The following is a 21461-nucleotide window of genomic DNA, read 5'->3' on the forward strand; positions in this document are numbered from 1 at the left end:
GGGGTCGCCGTGGCCCGACGCCGGTGCCGGGCTCGGGGGTTGGTCAGGGCTCAGCCCGCGGCGTCTCTGCCGCTTCTTTACGCTTTTAAAAAGAGAAGGGAGCCGGCTGAGTCGTGGGGTGAAACGTCGGTCCCCTGTGCCGGCCGGCTGGGTCGTGAGAGAACACTGAGTTAGGGTAAAAAAATTTCATTTTAAAGTTTGAAAGCTCGGATAGAAAACTCCGTAACCTTGCAGGTAATTAGCGGTGGAAATGTGGCGGCATGACTAAGTTTTCAGGTGCTTCTTACTTGCTTTTATGTTGCGGGCCTTGGGTGCCAACAAGACATGACAGACCCCTCACTTTCAAAGTGCTATATGGTCATGCCTAAAAGAAAAAAAAACCCCAACCCTGTTGCATCTCAGGTCGTGTGTCATCTTCTTAGTTCTGTTTTTGCTTCTTTTAGGGAAATAATTTAGTGATGGAGTTTATGCGGTAGGTGCTAGGCACGGTGCTTTAAGATGTTAAGGTGATTGACTTCGGAGAAACGGTTGGTGTTTGCCGCTTGAAAACAACAGCTTTTCTAGGTGCGTCTCTCAGTTGGGGTTTCTTTTTGGGTGTTGAACTCGCTTGGAGCTTGGCACAGCCGTGGCGTATCTTGGGCTGCTCTTGCCAAAGAGCATCAGTAGCCCAAGCGTGAGGCTGCCTGGCGTGGCTTTGCAGGTTTGGAAACAGTCCACCCATCACACCGGGCGACTGCGCCTGGGTGATACTCGCTTCTCTGTAAATAGGAGAGTAGGAACGATGGTGTACTTTGAAATCTCCTTCTTCTTTCCCTTCAAAATAACTTTTATGACCCAGACTAATAAAACGTAACAGTATTAACGAACTGCCTTTAAGCAAGTTCCCAGTACAGCTGAAGCACAATTGGGTCAGTGTAGGCAGTCTTACTGAAATAACTAATTTAGATGTTGAAATTGCTCTCTGTGTGTGCCTTGTTTTGTTTTAGCTTGTTTTTTTGGCAGTGCAGTGTATATGTAGAGCTAGTGATATGTTCTTAAGTAGCCAAAAAAAAAATAATACATGGAGTTGCTTACCTAGTATTATTACAGCTAGAGGCTTTTATGTGGGAGAAGATACTATGTAAAACTGATTTCAGGCAACTTCCTTTGTAGTTGGCACTAAGTGCTACAGACAGCTGAATTGCTGGTTGAAAAGGTTCAGCAGAGATTCGTAGCTGTCTGTGTGCTCTTAAAGGTGGGTAGATTTGACCCTGACCTCTGGTGTTGAGCATTGTAGCCTCCTAGAAATTAGAAAATGTCATTTTCCACATTGTGTCAGAACATTTGTTGCTCCAGTTTGATGTCAAATCTCTATCAGCAGCTGGTGCTTGATGGACGAAGACAAGCTTTTCACTGAGGTTTGCTTCTTTAAGGCAAATAAATATTTTTTTCACTGGTGCTTTAACATATCTACTTTAGGGATTTGTGGTGCTGTAGCCACACTGGCAGAAGCATCCTTCCTGTGAACAAACTCCCGCTCTCATCTGCTCGGGTTATGCACCGCTGGCTTTGAAACCTGTAGTGTTAGGATTCCTCTATGGCAACTCCATACGCATCCCTTCAATTTTGCTCGAACCATATGTATTCCTGAACCTTAATGTGAAGTAATCCAACTGGATGTAGTGCTGCAGCTGAAATTCCTTGCTCTATGAGGAATTTCTGAATTCCATTTGGAACATACTCATCCATCCTGTTTACGCGGAGGCTGCGGATGAGTGTGGTGGTTGAGCTGTCCATGGTGGTGCCTCTCCTTCCTCCTCAGAAGAAAGCCCATTGCTTCGTGGTGGCCTCGTGTCTTTTTGCCAATGTCATTTGCTTTTTAGCTTGCTTGATTTGGTGTTTTGCATCTACTGTCTCAAATAGATCACCCGTTTAGTAGATTAGAATGTGGGTTGATCCTGAAACAAAAGGTGCAAATAGGGAAAATCTGGTTCATGCAAGTGCAGAAGATGTACAGAACCAAATTTATCATTTTAATCAATGGTGAAGTCTCCCTTGTCTTTTTTGGGGGGGATGCGTGGATTTCCTCAGAAAGAGAAGAGTATTTGGACTTAGAATTTATTTTCCTAGTGGTGTTTGTTTATCTTCTTGCTTCTTTAAACCTGTGTATTGTAGCAACTGTCTTACTGGTTTAGAAAGGATGCCTGCAGCTTGCTTAGCTTAAATCTGTACTTGGAGCTATCAAATGAGTGTTGCAGAGTGATGGAGGTTTTATATACTCTGAGATGAATGTGTAGTTCCTTCACAATTCAGTCCCAGCGAATCAGGCACCTCTTTGTTCTTCCATGTTAATTTGACACTAGCTTTGTATCCATGTTCTTGCTGTGCTCTTCAGATAAATAAAACCTTCTTTTAAGCCTCCTCAACTGTAGTATCTTTTCAGGCAATCTGAAAGGCAGTGATTTTACGTGGACCTATTTTTTTCTGCATTTAGGGTGAAATGGGTTTTAGTAAATTAGGAGATAGTTAAAATTTACTTTTTTTTCCCCTGATTTTTCCATCTTGGTTACATGAGTCTGTTTTATGCTACTGCCATCATGAACAGCATCAGGTACATCCAACATACTATGACATCGGCCCTAGCTGTGGAGACTTGGGTTCCTGAAGGTACAGTGGGCAGTTAGATTTTTCTGAGCCTGTGGACTTTTAATGGTAGTTTTGTACCTTTGAGAATCTCCGCTTGGATATTTTGGTTTTTTTTCCCAGTGTTTCCCTTTTTAAAGGTTTTGACCATAAACTGCTTGTTTTGACTGGTTGCCTGCTTTATAATGCATTGTTGAAAGAGCTGTTTTTTTAGGGTTGTTTTTTTTTTTTTTTAAGTATGGTATTTCTTCTTGAGTTGCGGTACTCGTTATGTGTTGGGAAGCTGCTAATGTGAATTGAAGCTAAATGTATTGGACTTCTAGAACTATATGGGTGTACAGTGAAGGACTAACTTAGTATTTCCTTTAAGCACTTACTGAATTGATTATATCTGGTGTTCAGACACTTGTTTTGGGGGATATTTACCACAGTAGGGTTTGGCTTAATAATATCTTTTCCGGGACAGCTCGAAACATCTGCTTCAGGTTATCTGACTAGCTGGCTGAGAGCTGTCGTCTTTATGTGAAGAAATACTTCAGTGGTCTGTTAACTGGGTCACAATGAACGGTGCTGGTGCTAGCTTGGATTTAGACTGAGTTTTTGAACACTAGTGCATTTCTGTCGGTTGACTAAAGAGCATCAGAGGTGTAAATTGTTGTGAATTCAGTTTTGCAGCACAGTTTGAGAATATGTAAGAAGTTCTGTTTCTGTTAACATCGCATTGCACAATCGAAAAGCAAATCACCATTCTGTGATTCTGTGAAAGGTTTTGGTGTCTTTATGTAACGTTGGGAACTTAAACAGTCTGGAACGATCAGGACGACATCTTTCAGAATAGTGTTTAGAGGATTAATTAAGATCATCATCGCTAAAGACAATAACATGTTTTCATATTTCTGTAACAAGATACTGCTGCTTGCTAATGGAAAACACTTAAACATGGTCAGGCTTTATATTGGATTTTGTAATAGTGGTTTAGTACAGAGCCTTGTGAATGTAGGTCATCGGGCTTTCTTATTAGAGCATTTGCCAGGCAGCCAAAAGCCAATTGAGTTCTTGTTCTTGCAGCTTTTTTCCTCCACTTCAAAGCTAGCTAGAGGAAGTAATTTCATTACCCAAGTTCTGTTTTTAAAAATTTTGCACAACTTGCCTGATCGGCAATACTTAGAAAGACTTGCCAGTGCAAGTGGTTTAATTAAAAAGCCCCACAACTTCAGCTTAAAGTTTTAACTTTTTGTATACTTTGGTGCTTGCTTGTTGTACGTGACTGAGTGTTATGCTGGAACTTACTGGTGGGGCATTTGTATCTTGACACAATATAGTCCATAGTGTGTCTAAACTGCCAACTCTTTCTTGTCACTTAGTGAAAAGTTGTAGGTCTTAAATGCAGCGTAGAGCTCCTTGGAGCAGAAGTCTAAACAAACCCACAGTTGAAATCGTTTCAAGGTGATCCACTTGTCTGCTGTGACTGAATGTGTCTGGTTTTGGCTAGTTGAATTGTATCAGTTAATTCAACTGGAGATCCAAATATATCAGTCATGAAATGTGACCTGGGCCCAGCGTTCTCTGCTCTAAAGGGAGTTCATTGGTAAGCAAATAAAAACCCTTATCTTGCCTTTTGTTCACTGTTTCTACCTTAGTGAGAGCTGCGATGAGTAATATTTATTCGATTTATTCGGTTCCACGTTGTTGCTAACTACAGTCCTTGTCTTTGTATTTAGCTGAGTTCCCGAGTGGGGGCTTCTAGGTGCGAGGGGCAGAAGGGTTTTTATCACATCTCCTCAGTTACCTTTGCCAAAAATAGGGCTGGCCTGTCTTCCAGTCTTGTGTCCCCCCCTCATCCCCTCACTTCTTAATCTACTGGTTTTTGGTGTTTTTTTTTTTTTTTTTCCTTCCTGCTGTTCGGAGCTGCAAAGCGAAGCGGATGGATTTGAAAAGTCTTTCTTGCAGCTGCTGTCGGTGTGGCAGAGAGACGAGGCAGAAGGTATCAGACCTTATTAGCAGGTCTGATACTTTAAGACTGGTAATTCCTGATGTTAATAATAACGCAAAATTTTTGAGGTGCGAGTGGGTTTGCCGCTAGCCGTGGCTACAAAGGAAAGGAGAAGAACAGAGTTGGTAGGTAGAGGGCTGTTTGCATGCATTGCTCTGCTTCTGAGAAGTAATCAAACAGAAGGGGAACTTGGGGGTTTGCAAACACGCGACTTCTGTGTCCCCACGGTAGGTTTGGGAGCAGAGGAATGGCCAGAATGGCAGAAGTGATGGAGAGGAGAGCACTGCTGCAGCCTCTCGCTGTAGCGGGAGGCGGCAGCTGTGGAAGTGCTGCTGCTTTCTCAGTAGTTAGGGGGAGAGGCATGGCTGGCTTGACGAGAGAAAAATTTTAGATACTAAGTATGAAAGACATAAAATCCCCCAGTGAGTGTCAGAAAACCATCTAAGACTTCAATGGATTATTCCGTCCCCTGGAATTAGCTTTGTTAGGGCTGGGTTTGATGTTGAATTGTAATGCAAGAGTAGTAACTACCTTCAGGATCTGTCTTGGAGTAACGCCTGGGTCTCTGTGTTTTTACGTGGTGTTTTCTTGCAACTTTTATAAGGTCTCGTTTCATCCTATGGGGTGCATATTAATAACTTCTTTTGTGATGAGCAGAGCTTCCTGTTGCGCTGGCATGCCGTGCGTCGCGCAGGGCCAGCGTGCCCGGCATCGAGCTTCGGGTACCTGCAGCGTGGCCAGAGCAGGACTGGAAACAGCTCGGTGACATCGCCGCTCCGCCCTTCAGGGGTTAACGTGGGTGCTCGAGTTTGTTATGTGTTTTAAAATGAAATAAGTGGGCGCAGGGGTTCTTGCACTGATAGCCCCAACAAGGACGTCCTTGAGATGGAAGAGAAACAGATCCCGGCTAATGGCAGGTGTGGAGAGAGGCTCTGCTGATCTTTGCCCGTGGGATCTCAAGGGCTAACCTCTGATGGGAAAGGGCTTGCTAATCTTTTGTTCTGAAGAAAGTTATGGCTAGAAGGGGTACTAAGAGACTAGGTTGCCCGTCTTGCTGTCCCAAAACAAAATCTGGTAAACCCAAGCAATTCCTGAAGGATGTTTTTAATGATTCCCTGTGACAGAGACTCCAAAACCCAGGTTCTTTTGGTAAGTCTAACTGCCAGCCTGTTGCTTGTTCTGCAGTTACAGCTTATTCTTCCTGTCTAAATACAGTGTCGTGCACGTGTCCCTCATGCTACAGTTACAAAGAACAGTTTGTTGGTTTCCCAAGACTGTTCAGGTGTCAGAGCCCACCAGTTTTTCAGCAGCGGTAAGTGCGGGTCCGTGCCTGGCAGTGCCTCTTCCTTCCTGGCTTTCCACTCTTGGGAGGGGTTTATGTACCATTCAGGTTCCTCACATGGCAGACTCACGCCTTTGCATTTTACTTCAGTGGTGGTTTTGTAGAGAACCTATTGAGTTGAGGAGAAATCACAGGTTTTTTTTGGTGAAGTCATTGATTAGCTGTAGCAGAACTCTAGCAACCGAGTCGCTTAAAAACGTGAGTTTGGGATTAACATTTAATCCGCATTCCCCAAACTGTGCAATCCTCTGGCATCTTGTGGTTTCCTGTGAAAATGGGATTAAGTGCTGTTCCTGGCAGAATGATGCTGGGTGTTCTGGGCTGGCTGCGACTGTGTTTTCTTGAGGGAGTTTCAGGTGTCACTTTGAAATGCTGAAGCCTCCATCAGTTTGCGTTTTGACACTCAAATCTGCATTGCAAAGTGGGCGATACCACAGCAGCTGAGGTTTGAAGTGGGTGAGCGAAGCCCTTAGGTCTGTATGGAGGGAGGTCAGCTCCAGCCCGGACTGTGCCTCTCCCAGCCCAGCTCTGCCCTCAGGTCTCTGGGAAGATAGATGGGGTGCTGCAGGGGTAGGTGTCGAGCATCGCCTTTGCACGGGTGAGAAGAATTTCACATAAAACTGAGTTACTGTTGTCATTCGGTATCTGTATGTTTCGTCTGTGCTAATATTTGTTTAGCAATTTAAATAAAAGGTTTCTTCTGACTTAAAAGTAATGCGTCTTCTTTCATACACTTTAAAAGAAAACAAATAATCCTCCTTCTAACACCTGCTTGGTTTGAGTTTGTGCCCAAGTAGCATTTTGCCTTGTGTATGCTAAACTTCTAAAACCTGTTAGAACTCCTTTTAATCGAGGGATGGTCAAAACTGCATTTGTGTTTTCTCTCTGTTGAATTTGTGAAGTTATTTGTTATCCTTAAATTGCCCTTTACTGATTAAAATGTAGTAACATAAATGCGCTCTGAGATCTCGGAAAAATACGAAAAATCAGGGATCTTGCAGAAGTGAGATCTGAGTGCAAAGACTTAATCAGCAGCATCATTGCCCCTCAGTTGTGGTGTTATGCAGATCGGAGAGAAATGGTCCAAGGGCACTATAGTATGTGAGTGCTCATCTGTGTTTTTCTGAGCAATAAGGGAGTTGAATGTCATTTTTCTATTGATGTGACAGCTAAAAAATGTCAAAGATCAAATTTCATGGTGTGGTACCTGACCACTCTTAACCACTCTTAAAGGGTTAAGTGGCTTTTTATATTTACTCAATTCTGGTAGAACTATTGAACTTAGGGGTTTGATGAAATTTCTGTGCAGGTATTTGTTTTGCTGTGGAAGAAGAAAGCACAGTATCTCGTACAACATGGAGAAACGCAGCAGTGACTAACATTGCCGTCATTCCTGCCATGTTCAGCTTCAGTTGAGCGGGGGAATGCTATTCAAAGCATGAGCCATTTGCTCCAGTACACAACAGCCACTGCACCAGCTACTGTGCTAAGGATAAAACGGGTTTTCCGTATTCAAGGTTAGAATATATTTCTGTATATCAGATTTTTTGCTTTTAAGTGTTCTAGGTGCTTGCTCATCAAGTCTTGTATAAGATGTGAAGATAAAAATGAAACAGGAGCAAAAGCTTTTTTTAGTGTGACCTGCATTTGAATAGTGCTCTTGTGCGGGTTTCCTGTCTCTCTGAATTGTTAGGTTTTTGTTTGAGCCCATGACCTTCCTTAAGGCCTTGTAAAGAGCTTCTGCCACGTTCATTTGGTTTTGAAATTAAGAAATTGGTTTTTGGAGAATGGAGTGGTTAAAAATATCTGATTTCATAGGTAGGATTTTGTCACCTGTTTGCCTGAGAGTAAAGGCTATTGCACTTCCTTTTGTTTTAATTCAGCAAGGTATTCTAAATACATACTTGGCCTTAAATTGTGTGTTTCATTCAGTTTGTTTTGATTGCTCGCGTGCTAAACATTTAAGGATATGTTTAAACACTACTGAATCCTGTATTGAAAAAAAAAATGATGTGATATTAGCTTTTTTGTTTTCCTGCGAAGTAGGAACATGTGTTCTCTTGTTGAAAGTAAATGGGCTTGCTAACTAATGCTGCTGAAATCTGGCAATTCCTACTTTCAATTTAATGGTGGCTACAAATTAGCTTTGATTGCTCTGACAGTTCTTGAATTGCTGTTATCATGTTTCATCTGAATATTCTTCTTGTTGAAACCTGATCTAAAGAAAATACTAATGCAGTTCATGTAAAACTTTGGATTTCAGTTTTCCTTTCCTCTGTGGAAAACTCTGATCTCTGTAGAGCATTTGTTGGTTTTTAGCTTTTTTTTTTTTTTTTTTTTTTTTTTTTTTTTAAAAACCTACATTTTGGTCAAAGGGAATAGAGCTTGGTGATCACTCTGGTGATCATTCTTAAGTGAAAACTGTGTTTTGCATAGGAACAAATATTGGTCCAGGCTGGCTTGATAGGATGTGTACTTTTCTAACACTGAGAATACAGTTGGTTGGAAGAGGACAGGAACTCATCTAACATAGTTTGTTTTGGGTTTGGTTTTTTTTTTTTGTAGTTTTGGGTAGACAGCTATCAGGTAATAAGATACAGAAGTACTTTGTGGATTACTTCTATCAGTAGTTCCTCTAGATTGCTTTTTAGAGGCTTTCCAACAAGCAGCTGACAAGAGACTGTCAGAAATTGAAAAAAAAAAATTATATATTCCAGGTATTCAGATACTTCTAATTACCAGACTGCTCCGTCTAGAGTTGCTGGCACCACTGTGTAGTTCTGAACATGACAGAGGTGGCTCTGAAATGTACTGGAGATTGTATTGGTGAAGGACCAGTGCGGATGCCTCCTGGGAGGAAAGAGGTGCAGGTAAGGCTGAAAACTTGTGAAGACAGAGCTGAGAACCTGATGCTTTTTCCTGGTTCAGAATGACCCCAGCTTTGTTGAAAAACTGCAAATGAGCAGGAAGAGTATGTGTACATTAATACAAGATTTTAGAGTATTTAGGTGGAATGGAGTATGAGGATCTTGTCCTAAAAGATGTGTTTAAAAGAAGGTGAAGGTTTGAGGTGAGGCTGGGGATGGAAACTGGAAGTATCTAAGCTGAGGCATCCAGACAGTCCTGTCAGTTTAAATCTCTGTAGTGTATGTGGGATAATCTGCCTGTCCCAGCCTGGGTATACGGATTGTAAGGGAGAAAGTACTGTTTGTCATGGTGCTCTTTTCTGGACAGAATTGATGACTTGCTGAGTATTTCACTGCTGATGGTGTTCTTAATGGACTTTTTTTTTGTTGCTGCATTTGTTGGGAGAGTTAATATGTTGTGTGCGTGACCGTATTTAAATTCTGTGTGAGGAATAGTGCTGTTTTCCTGGCATCCACGAGCATGTTTCATAAGTAGCGGGGTTTAATGAAACCTGGGCTCCAGTGGGCTTGTCTTCTATGTCCCGATACTTCCTCTGCTGTAGCATCTACCCTTGCTCGACCCCACTGATGTACTAAGGCCGTGTCTTCCCCATGTCCCCTCTGTCTGTCCACAGTGCGTCCCCTGGCACAAGGATGCCGGGAGTCCTGCAGGGTCTCGTGCAGGGGTCCAGTTACCCCAGCTCACCGCTTCCCTCCACTGCCAGCTGGGAAGCCACCTCACCGCGGTGACAGCGCGACGTGCAGATGTGCTGGTGGGATGGCAGCTGCTGAATGGCACGAACCACACGGGGGTTTCCTGCCCTCTGAAGTTCACCGTGGTCACTGTTTCCTTCCCTTACGCTGACTACAGGCTTTCTAAAACTTGTACTGCACACTGCATTTTTCTGGTCTTGCCTTCTTTCTCAAGCTTGCTTAAAATTGGTTAGTGAATTTGATCGTGAGGTGTGATTGGTACTTTCGCTGATCCACTTACTGCTCGGGCTTTCTTTAGGGAAAGGGTAAAAAACTTGGTGCTGCACACGTTTAGGTCACTTGTCACTGTTGCACTAAAACACCTAAGTCCCACCTAAGGCTGCGCAAAGCATCTGAAGTCCCGAACAAGGTTGTTAGTATAGAGGAACTGTAGGCTTTAATTTTGAGCCACATTAAAGAGTTCCCGAGTACCCATGGCTTTGGTTTTATTTGTGCCAGTGCTGTATTTTACTTTTCCTTTCTGCCTATTTACTTACTATCACAATACAACAGTTTCTTACAGGGAAAAAAATGCAAGCCTGTTGCTTAGCTGGTATCCTCACTGCTGTGAAAATGAACTGTTTTTTCAGTCTGGAATGCTGCATTGCCTAATTCATAGTATTCTTTTGGCTTAGTTCAAGTAGCAAGTTTTGTTTTCTGTTTGGTTTTAGCAGTACTGGGGAGTTGGGAAATGTATTTTTTTCTGTTTAAGTTTTAGGAATAAGTGTCCACATTCATAAAGCACAAAGTCTGTATTTTCTAAGTCTTAAAAAATTATAACCAGGATTCCTATTCGAGAAGCTCTGATGTTGTTGCTTTGGCTGAACGCCAGGTCTCTTGTATGGCCTTAGCTTTATTTTTTTATTATTATTATTATTTTTTTAATCCTTACTGGCATTGAGTCTGCCCTCCAGACAAAGAGTAGACAATGAATTGCAGTGAATGACACTTGTGAGCAAGGAGAAACTGGGTCAGTTCCAGGCTCGTGCAGAGTGTGCGTATAATATCGATGAGAGGGGATGAGGGGAAGGAGACGGCCAGCGTTCCTTACCCTGCTGTAAAATCTTTTGATCGATGTTGGGGTCATCTAGCTTAACTTACTATGACAGAACGCTGAGTAATACAGAATGTTCATTAGAGTTATTCATTAAGGATTTACAGTTTTCAGCTGGAGTGCTGTCACAATTTTAATTACTTCATGAAACTGTCATGCAAAAAATGCCGATGCCTCTAACATGCATTATTTATTTATTTTTGGAACTGATACGTTCCTACCAAATGGGATTATAACTCCAGAATCTCTAATTTCCAGCAGTGGGAATTAAGTTTGAGAATCCGTGGGAGTTGTGTTTGGCTCTGGGCGTAGCACAGGGCCCTTTTGGTTTCCTGGGCTCTGTGCCGTTGTGCTTTCGTACCCTCCTGCACACACTCGGGCCATGGCAAACGAAAGCTGCCCGACCTGGGGATTCTGCTTAGGCACGCTTTCAGTAGCACAGATGAATGGCTGAGCATTGTATCTAATGTGGAACTGGATGTGAAAATAGAGTGCTCTGTTGTTCTGTAGGCTATTAATTTGAAGAACACAAAACAGAATCAATTTTATTGAGAAACTTTAATAAACTTAATCTATGGAATGGATAATTGTCTGATGGTGACTTGTGAGCTTGACCAATAGTTTTCTTCTCTGAAAATAAGGTGGTGTTATCCTAATCTGTTTTTCTCCTACTGTGGCTTTGTTATAAAGGACTGTATGTGCTCAGTCCGCTACACTGAATGCAGCAGTGGGTGGGGTAAGGATCAATCTAAAAACGTGTAATCGAAGTAAGATTCCCCAGGTGACATAAAGAAACCTGCTGGGAGATGAATGGATAGTGAAAATTTCTCCAAGATCTAGAGCTGAAGTGAAACACTACTTGGGTACGGCTTCACTCATCTGAGAGCAGACCCTTTGCGTGGGATCAGTGGTACTGCAGAGACAAGTTAAAAACAAGAAAACACGTTGAAAGTTTGTGTCAGAACATCCCCAAGTTTGTAGTCTGCTCCTCTGTCACTGAAAACAGTATGTTCAGCAACAGTCTTCTGGATTTTCAGGAGTTTTGTGAGATACGGTACCTGCTCCGGTGAACTTCACCTGTGGACTTGAGAGAAGTCCAAGTTATGAAAACTGCTTTTCAAGAGCAGAGGACTAGCTTAAGGATGAGATTAAGAGGAAACATTGTGGTGGTGTTGTACTGGGAATATGAAGAATATTTTAAAGTAAATACCAGTCTAGAAAAATATTGGTTGTTATGCTTCCTCTTGAGTATAAATATTAGATACAGAGCTGTATGTGTTTTTGTGATGATGATGGGTGTGGTGTTCCTTCTGTTGTTGTTTTGTTTCTGATATTTGTTTGCAGGCATTTGTTGAGCACCAGTGTTGAGCAAAGGCCGTAGGGGGTTAGGCTTCTTGCTGGAGGCGCTAGGATCTGGTCGTGCTCGTACAGTTCAGTGTGGGTCAGGTTATATAGAAACAGTGATTTAAGAAAAAAGCAATTTTCAATTTTAGTAAATTTATTCTTAAGTGTGTTAAAATATGAAACCATAGTGTAACATGTAGGTACAGGTCTTAAGTATGTAGGTTTAGTATTATAAAATATAAGAAAGACCTGTTGGACAAGTTAAAATCTGAATGAGGAGAGTTACTGGCCTAAGCACTTGTAGTTTGAGTTTTTGTTAATGCTTAATCAGCTTTTGATAGCTGTAATTGCCTCTTGAAATCTGAACAGAGTATTCTCTTACAGGTTGGTTCATCTGGTTTGGGACAATGAGTGACTTATACAGAGGCAGCAGGAAGTATTTTTGTCTTTTGTTTTCCTTCAGTCTGTTAAATAAAAATGAAGATCTACCAGATTCAACCTTGAGAAATGTGACCAAAATAAGTGCAGTACACGTGAGGTACACACAAAACTGCCATTGTTCGTTAAAAGCTTACGTACAAAACCAAGCCATCTCCTTCAAACTTATCTTTTCCAAGACATGCATTTCAGAGTAATAGCTTATAATTGAAATAACATTAAATGCTGGGTTTGTGCATTTAATCAAATTCCAATTTCCATACAAAGGAAGCTCAGCAGACAAGAACAAACAATTAGTGTGGCAAATGAGAAGTGGCATTTCTTTGTATTAAAAACCGAAATAGATTCAGATCTATTCTGGCTGTGTAAATGCTAAAACCTAACGTGCATCTGTAGTCTTAGCTACCAAAAGAATATCTTAATGTATCAGACTTTACTGAGTGGTGAATCTCTTTAATAAAGAGAAATTAAGTCATTGCAACTAGAGGAACCCAAACTGTAATCATCCATTATTTCAGTCACTGAGTTTAATCTCTGTATCAAAGCAGTCTCCTGAATTGAAACTCATATTTTGGAGGCTTTAGTTTAGGCCTCTGGCTTCTCGTCTGTAGCTTTTGAATTGTGAATTACCAAGACATCAAGATTTTTGTACCACTAGTGGTTTTTGTATCAGAGGTAGGAACAAGTGGCTTGTAAGTAAGGGGAATCTTCTGTCTGTCAGGGATACATTTCTGCTTTAGGAGAGACTTGGCTTTCTAGTGTTCCTTTTTCCACTTGTTCTTGTAATGGTAAACTTCAGGGTACTGCAAATGTAAGTTTAAAATTTAGATTTTTGAAAACTTTGATGTGTTCACCTAATGCTTTACAGGAGTTGTTTGTTATATATACCTGACACAGGGCCTCTGGCATTTTCATTGGATGTAGCATTTCTTCGGGCTGAATTCCTTTTATATCTCTGTCTTGAATTGAAGGAGGATAAATAATCCTGTGAAGACAGTATCAAAGCATTCTCATTTACCCACCAGCTTATCTTTGCAGAAATGTTTTGATGAGTAAGTAGTCCTTATAGACTAGAAGGGTGCTTTTTTTGAGGTCCACGAACAGCTGGCTTCTGTCACTTGGCAGAAATTTTTAGAGCTTGCTCGTTTTTGCCCGTTCCTGAGAGCTGTTTCCGCCCCTGCTTCTTCTCTTACAACTGTGGTGGTGTGACCTGGTACAGCTTTTCGTGGGTCAGAGCTGCAGCTCTGGTCAGTAACCACAGCTCTTCTCACGGTCTGGAGATCCCAGCTCTGTCCGCAGGGCAGCTTTTGGTGGCACAGCGCTGAAACTAGCTGCTCTGCCTCTGAGGAGACGTGGGTAATCCCAGCGTATCAGAAAACATCTTCTATTAGAGCTAACATTAAAAAAAAAATAAAATTAAGCACATTAGTAGATGTTTTAGCTTCATGGGCAGACAACTATTATGAGGCCCCAGTTCCACATTAGTTGATACTGGATCTGTACAACTGTATTTCTGCTGAATTAGTTGGAGCATGCAGTCTTTCTGGTTGCAGGGGGACAAACGGTAGCTGATCTGACTTAAAATTAATGTGGATAGACAATGGCTTTGTTTGATCTGAAGCTCGCCAACTCATTAAATTCATTCAGAAAACGGAATTAGCAAGGTGGACTTGCATTGAACCAACACTTTGTCTCCTGTGCCTGTTACAATCTTGATTTGATACTGGAAGCTCTAAAATGAGATTTACTGTACTGAAAAGTAATCTTAGTTAGTGGATATAGTTCTTCCCTGCCTTTCTTTCAAATAAAACAGTTGTTTGAGTAACTAATACCCCCCCTTTTTTTCCTCCGTAAAAAAATAAAAAAGAAGGAATATGAATAAGGAATTAGTTCCAGTTTAAATGCAGGCAGGGGGTTTCCTAGTACAAATATACCTCTAAAAGACTGAAAATGAAGCAGAAAGTACGTGTTGCGGGTAGTGTAACGCCTGGGGCAGCTCGCTGCCCAAGCGTGCATCTGCTGCGGGAAGGATGCACTGGGGCTTCCCAGCACTGTCAGGCTCCAGAAGGAAAACATTCCCAATTACACGGAGAGATTACACGAGATGATTAAACCTGAAAGGGCTTCCTGGATCATTTTATAATGGCAGAAAGGTGTTTGTTTTATGAAACATGAAGCTGGCTGGAAATTAAAGCAGGGTGGGTGGGTGTGTATTTTATTCATCTCTCATTAAGTCCTTCCTGTGGATAATGGTTGTTGTAAATGTCTGTTTTGAGTACTTAGCAGAAAATCTGGAAATTAGCTGCTGTAAAGAAAATCTAAAAAGCTAGTTGAGCACTATATTGAGGCAAGTGATGAGTGCTGTGAAATGTCTGGTGTTCAACACGTAATTGGAAAGACCTTTGTAACAAAAGCTTCCTGTGAGAGTGTAAGCAACCACCTTGAAAACTTAGGTTTTTTCCTGTATGAAACCTAGATTTTTCTGTTAGTCAAAAATCTTGTCTCTTTTGTCACTAACTTAGAAAAATAGTATTTGGCAACTAAAGGAGATGAAGACTTGTTTGTGTGGCACCATTTAAACTGATTTATAGTCTTGCCTGTTATTTCTGGTGTTTGATTAATTAAGTTTCCAACTGTTTTGTAAGTTTTCTTTTAAATTTCAAATTACAGGTCCACGACTAGCTTTGGCAGGACTTCTTTCAGGTGAGTGTCTGGTGGGCAGGTTGTATTGTCTAATAATGTATCCCAACAAATTGGTATTGGGTTTTGTGGCCTTCACTCAACAGTAAGTTGTATCTTGGGTTATGTATTAAGTTTGTAGAACTGATACACGGTCTGAACCTTATTTCAAACTTTCTTCTCTTTATATATAAAGTTATGGAGTTTCTTGCTCCCTCTGGCCAATTCGTAGCTCTTGATAAACTGTTGCTAGAGAGAACAGGTGAAGTGTTACCATTGTTATTAATTGCTGGTATTTCCAAAAGACAAAGGTTGGTTCAGGTGGGAGTGTGCTGGTGAACCGGCAGGTTGCTTGTGTTTTAGGGAAGAAACACGGTGTTGTCATGAAAGCATGAAAGCACAGTCACAAGAGCTGACTCTTGCTCGTAGGCTCAGCTTATCGGTAGCCCTTGGCAAGCTGTCTAATTTTTCTGTGCTTCGTTGTAACCGTGGGGAGAAGGATGCGGTGTTTGGCGAGATTGTTGAGGGTTAACGTCGTAGAAGTGCTTTGAGATGGCAAAGCGAAGAGACAGTATAATGACACCTTGCTGCTCGAAGTGTTTTCGTGTTCTCACACTGCTTGAACTTTGTGATGTTTAGTAAGTTTATATTATGTATAGTGCAAAAACTACAATTGCTGCTATTTCCAGTGTTTTACATGCCTCCCTTCTTCCCAGCAAATGCCAGATGAATTTAATTGCTCTAAAAAGAGATTTCAGTCTACTAAATCTTGTGTTGTAGACTGCATCTGATCGTTAAAAGGAAAAGAAGCCTTTTATGTTAGAATTTCATATGTGAATCATAATACTGCTGATGTAACTCGTCACACTGTACGTGAACGCTGGAGGTGGTTGCATTTCTATTTTTTCACTTCTAGGCAGTTGTTGATGCTGTTAGCTGATGTTGTATCGGTGCCTCTGCTGCAACAGCTGCTTGCTTGTAGCTGAACTTGTGCCATTACAATATTGAAAATGCAGAATGTTTCTGCTTTAACAGCTGGTGGAAAATAGTGTTTTTAGTGTTGCTAGAAGGTGATGGTTTAAGATACTTTCTTCCTCATCCTTCCTTGCTGTGAGTTACCATCAATAGCTATGAACAGTGTGGGATATCTGACTTTAGGGACAGAAGAGGGATGAGTATTTTTGAAACTCTGCTATTCTTTTGAAGAACTGGAAGTCTTATATGGGTGAAGAAACAGTTTTTATTTACCACACTCCTGGAAAGTACAAAGTCTGACCGGGTGTGAAGTGATTGCTCACATTTCAGGAAAGAGGGATGGTTATGTTGTGTTGTACTGTTTGCTAGTGCTCATATGTCTTCATGAATCCCGTTCTGCTGCTGGCAGCATGACTTGCCTTTTCTGTGGTAAAGAGACAGGCTTGAAATGTTTTCATTTTTCTCCTGTTTTGACTTAAAAATAGGCTACTGAAATGAAATGCTTGACAGGATTGTAGAGACTGGCACCTATCTTGTGCATCCTCGCCTCTCCCAAATTTCTCTGTTCTTTGCCCAAGTATCTCACAGGTTCATTATTGGTTTCCATCTATTTTTATGTATGTATTTAACCTCTGAATGCTCCTGCCCCGGCTAGCTGATGTGCTCTGCTGGGGGAGTCTTGATCCCAGCATGCGGGGCTGTGTGGGGCACACAGGACAAGGGGACGGTGTCAGTAGGTGGCCCTTGTGCTCAACTGGGCACTGCTGAGCTGCCCACACGCTGCCGTGTCTTGTCTGGATGACAGTCTGCTGGTGTGCCTACGGTGGGGCCTTGGTGGAAATCTGCATTCCATCAATGGCAAGGAGGTTCCAAAAGAGCTGATGTTGAGCATCAGTCCTCCAGGGTATGTCCAAATCCACCCTGAGCACTAGTGAAGAGAGGTGGTTAGATTTTCTCAGCTCATTGCACGTTGTTTCTCTTTGTGCTAAACCACAATAGGCAACACGAAGAAGCAAAATAATTCAGATGAAACTCTTCCAGAACCTGCGTGATGATTTAGGCAGTTCAGTAATGCGCGGGGATATGGGTCCTGGGTTAGGATGGCTCAGGGGGTGTTATTGGCAGTGTTTGCAGAATATGGAGATCTTCATTTCGCAGTATTTCTTTTAGTGTCACTTTTTTCCCTTCTGCAATAGAAGTGTGTGGCAGTTCATGTTCCTTGGTCTGAAATAATCAGTGCATCTCACATGGCATGGTTTCCATTGGGAACAATTGTTCAGCTGGTTTGAGCGGTGTTTTAATAGAAATGTTTTGTACTCTTCCATGTATCTACATTCTTCAGAGAGGAGTGTCTGTAATACAGGAAGTAATGACATTACGGCATGTAACTGGCATTTTTTTAATGCTTGTAATGTTGGGATGGAGTCATCCTTTTATCTGAACCACTCATATGTAATTGTACACAAAGTAGTAATAGCATGTACGACATTCTCGAGAGACAGAAGTATTCTTTACTGGTTTTTCCATACACATGTTGGCTTGCGGTGCTTTCCTGGTGGATGCTGCCTGTGAAACCAGAGGTCTGCAGAATAGCTTTCTTCACAGGGTGCGTGCGTGACTTCCATTAAAATTGAGCAGTAAAAAAATCAAGCGTTTATTTAAAGTATTGAATTTTGAATTGAATTTTGCCATAAGTGCAGGTGAATGCATAGGAAACCTGGAGCTGGGCTGAGGATAGTCTCTCATGTGTTAAAATGTCTACCGCAGGCTCCAGTGTAAATTCTGTACTTGAAACTGCGATAGTAGAACTTTCTAAGAAACCTTCCGCTGCATGCTGGTGTTGCGCAAAAGTTGTGAAAGAAGCTGCAGGGATTTACTGGAGAGGTGACACTTTTCTGTGAATTTGAAATTTGAACGGTTCTAATTTCATCTTGAGATTTTGTGTTTGTTTGGCTTGGATTCCCCCCTCCCCCAAACTAGATTTAAAATTTTCTCTGTTGCTACACTGGGCAAGTGAAGCTCTACCTTTTATTCCCCTAATCAGGGGGAATAAAAGGTTTTATTCCCCTTTTCCCTCTTTGGGCTAAATAAATTACTTCAAGTTTTGTTCTGGGGGGAGCGGGGGAAAATCATTATGACCTAAGATGGTAGATTTTTTAAATTTTTTTTTATTTTTTTAACATTTCCCCTGTGCTCATTCACTGTTAGCTGTGTGGACTGAGCAAAACTCTAAATGGGTGAGAGCGCTCTTGTCTTGCTGTAAGGTCTGCTGTTGCCGTCAGTAGTCTGGCAGGTCTGGGTGAGTTCTTAGCCATTTTCTGACCTGAATGTTTGCTCCGAGTGGGTGGTTGCTAAGAGGATGTGCCTGTTTTTATTCTTCTAGAAGAGCAGGTCTGTGCTTTGAAGAGAAACCAGTACAAGAACTGGATTTTAGTTTAACATCGAGTTAGAAGCCTGTTATCAATATCCTATACCAATTACTAGGTGTACAGCTTTTATTGAGAGTGCGCGATGACTGGTTTTATTATGCCTGGTCATGTTGGCTGAACACTGAAATGTGACCTCTGTCTCGATTTAGTTTAGACGTGTGTTTGAAGAAGGTAACAACTGCAATCATAGCTTTTTTCTTAGGTTGTAAAATGTGGATAAGAGAATGCAAACCTGTATTTTAAATTTTCTTTTAGAGATTTCTTCCTGCAAAACAGTTACCTACTTGATTCTTTTGAAATCAGGGATAAGTGTGTTTAAAACACCCCCTTTTTTAAAAAAAAAGAAAAAAAAAGAGGCAAATATGCTAAATTGTTCAAAAACATTGGAAAATTGACAGCCACCATCCAGAAGATGGACAGTGATGGTCTGGTGTGAAAGTGCGCCTATGGATGCTGATGGTGACTTGCAGACCTGCCATCTGTAAACAAGCTTAGAGTTGTTCACTTGTGTAGGCAAATATTTATTTATTTTTTTCCCTGCAAAATATTTTGAGGGCCACAAAAGGAAGCTGAGTTATTAGGTTCTGGCATTTGATAGATGGAATTGATATAAAAGCGCTTTGAAAAAAAATTGTACTTTTTATAATGCTAATTAGGTCTGACAGTATAATGATAAGTAGGCAGTACTCTTGCAGAAGCAGGAACTACATGTTTGCAGATGTTGACAGGTTCTTGTAAAGGATGTGTTCGTATGGAGAAACTACAAAAAAGCTTAAGCTAGAAAGTGAAAACATGTTCATGGATATAGTAATTGTTTTACAAAAATAGTTCTATGAAATGGCTCTAAATCTGGCTGGACATTTGTGCAATTCTAGCGGGTCCTGGCATACATAGTGATTGAAATGGAAATAGGATTCTGAATTTATTGCGTAATCTAGCACTTGACTACCATAGCATATTTTAGTTGAACTTTGAGAAAAGTGAACAAGTAGTCCTCAGTGCCCCACGAGAAGTAAATGGGTAACGCTCTGGTGATAGCTGCTCACATGGTATCTTTGTCAGGAAGTTTTTACTACGGATGACTGAGAGAATTATTTCCCAAGCACTGGAAGCCAGCCCTCCTGTCTATTAAAACCACAAACATGTAGTTTAAATCACGGAAGTGATCTGAAACGAAGCAGTGTTTAACAGGCTGAGTTATCCATTTTACTTTGGTGATGCGTTACATGACGGATGATTAATATATGTGGAGACTTGCAAGTATAAGTAACACTTCCAACAAAGCACAACTTTCTTCTTCTTCCCTAGAGCTCCGCTGCACTCCGGGGCAGTTTGCCTGTCGGAGCGGTACCATCCAGTGCATCCCTTCAAATTGGCAGTGTGATGGATGGCCCACCTGCGAGGACGAGAGTGATGAAGTTGACTGTCCAGGTGAGTAAAGCTGAGAAGACTGCTCATCCCAGTGTCAGCTTGTTTTGCAGCAGGACTCTGACTCTTTGAGATCACTTGCTTATTTTTGTTTGAAAGTGGAGATTGTTTGGTAGAACTGTACCCATTACTAACAAATTTTGAGTTGGCTTCCCTTCATTGTGTGCAGCTAATGCTACAAACATTTTTTTGTTTGTCTGAATTATCCTTCCATTCTTACAATCTGAGTAGGTATCCTGAAGGTGAGAAGAGTTTCTAGTCTAAAAAGAGACTTTCATGACAAGGGAAAAATCATGTTGCAATTAAACCAGAATGGCACATAAGCCTGTGGTTAAATTCGGAATTACTGTTTTGGTTGTATGAAGATGTCACTCAAACTGTGCTGGGTGACATTGTTGAACTTAGGTAGAGAGCTTTTTTTATTGCTCCCTGTTCTGATTATGCTTCTTGTGCTTAAGTGGAGAACTTTGTTCTGCCAAACAAGCTGTTGTATTTACTCTCTGTAAACTCGTGTGATCATATGCTTTCAGGAGCCTATCACCAGCAGTGGTTCTCTGCTAAAGCTACAGAATGCTGAGCTGTCTGTAAAAAGGAAAAAAAAAAAAAAATTTGATTGTGAATATATAATCACTATTTTGAACACTTTCATTTGTTCTTGGCAAACAGGCCAGTGCAACTCTTTGTCTGTGTGTATTAAAAGTGAAAGGACCTCTTAATTTATTTTTTTTTTTTTTGCTAAGAGCAACGAAGCAGGAATCTGAAAGCATGAATTTGACTGTGGCGTAATTCAAAACATCTTATCTCTACAGTGTGACTAAATTACATTCAAAAACAGTTTAAGAAGTTCTTTTCCACTAAACTACTTAGTTTGCTTGGGAGATAACCCCATGGACTTTGCGGCATTGTCACTGCAGCATTCAGTTTGTCATCATTCTGAGTTTTGAGCTATTTTAGAGAGTTGCTACAAAATAGTAACATCACTATTTTACAGCAACAAGCTCTTCCAAATATGAATAATTTTCTCGTGGAATTAGGGAAGTACATCTAACAATCAAACCTTAAAACTGTGCTATAGTTAGCCATCTCCCCAGTGTGTGCTATGCACAAGTATTTAAAAGAATGTGTTCAGTGTTCTTTTTAGAAAGCTTTTGACTAGTTTGTGTGAGCGTGTATTTGCAGCATGGGGGAAATAACCGTTGGTAGTTTCTTTTGACACTGAAAATTAGGCTGTGCCATTGATACTCTGTTTAAGCATATTCTTTATGATGTGGATATCCTGAAGAAAGGTGCTTTTATAGTTGTGCTGTTATTCTTCCTCCTTTTTAGCTAACTTTGGCCAAATGTGAAAAATCAGGGACCTAATAAAATTCTGGAGGTTACTGGAAGTCAATGGCTAGGGAAAAGCAGAGTCATGTTAATATTTGGATTTACTCAAAAAGCACTGAAGGCTTGGCTTGCGGGAATATTGGAACATCCACATTAATAGGAAAGAGTATTT

The 21461-nt window shown here is 41.2% G+C and overlaps 1 protein-coding gene across 1 annotated transcript in view; it reads left to right on the plus strand.

The window, feature by feature from the left end:
- Positions 1-21461, plus strand: part of DGCR2 (DiGeorge syndrome critical region gene 2) — a 51326-nt gene that overhangs the window by 7654 nt on the left and 22211 nt on the right. Inside the window, exon 2 of the mRNA XM_009888160.1 lies at positions 19844-19966. Coding sequence (XP_009886462.1) covers positions 19844-19966 — 123 coding nt within the window. The remainder of the gene's footprint in view (positions 1-19843; positions 19967-21461) is intronic.

The sequence above is a fragment of the Charadrius vociferus genome, unplaced genomic scaffold, assembly GCF_000708025.1.
Source record: "Charadrius vociferus isolate BGI_N301 unplaced genomic scaffold, ASM70802v2 scaffold326, whole genome shotgun sequence".
In the NCBI taxonomy this organism is placed as follows: domain Eukaryota; kingdom Metazoa; phylum Chordata; class Aves; order Charadriiformes; family Charadriidae; genus Charadrius; species Charadrius vociferus.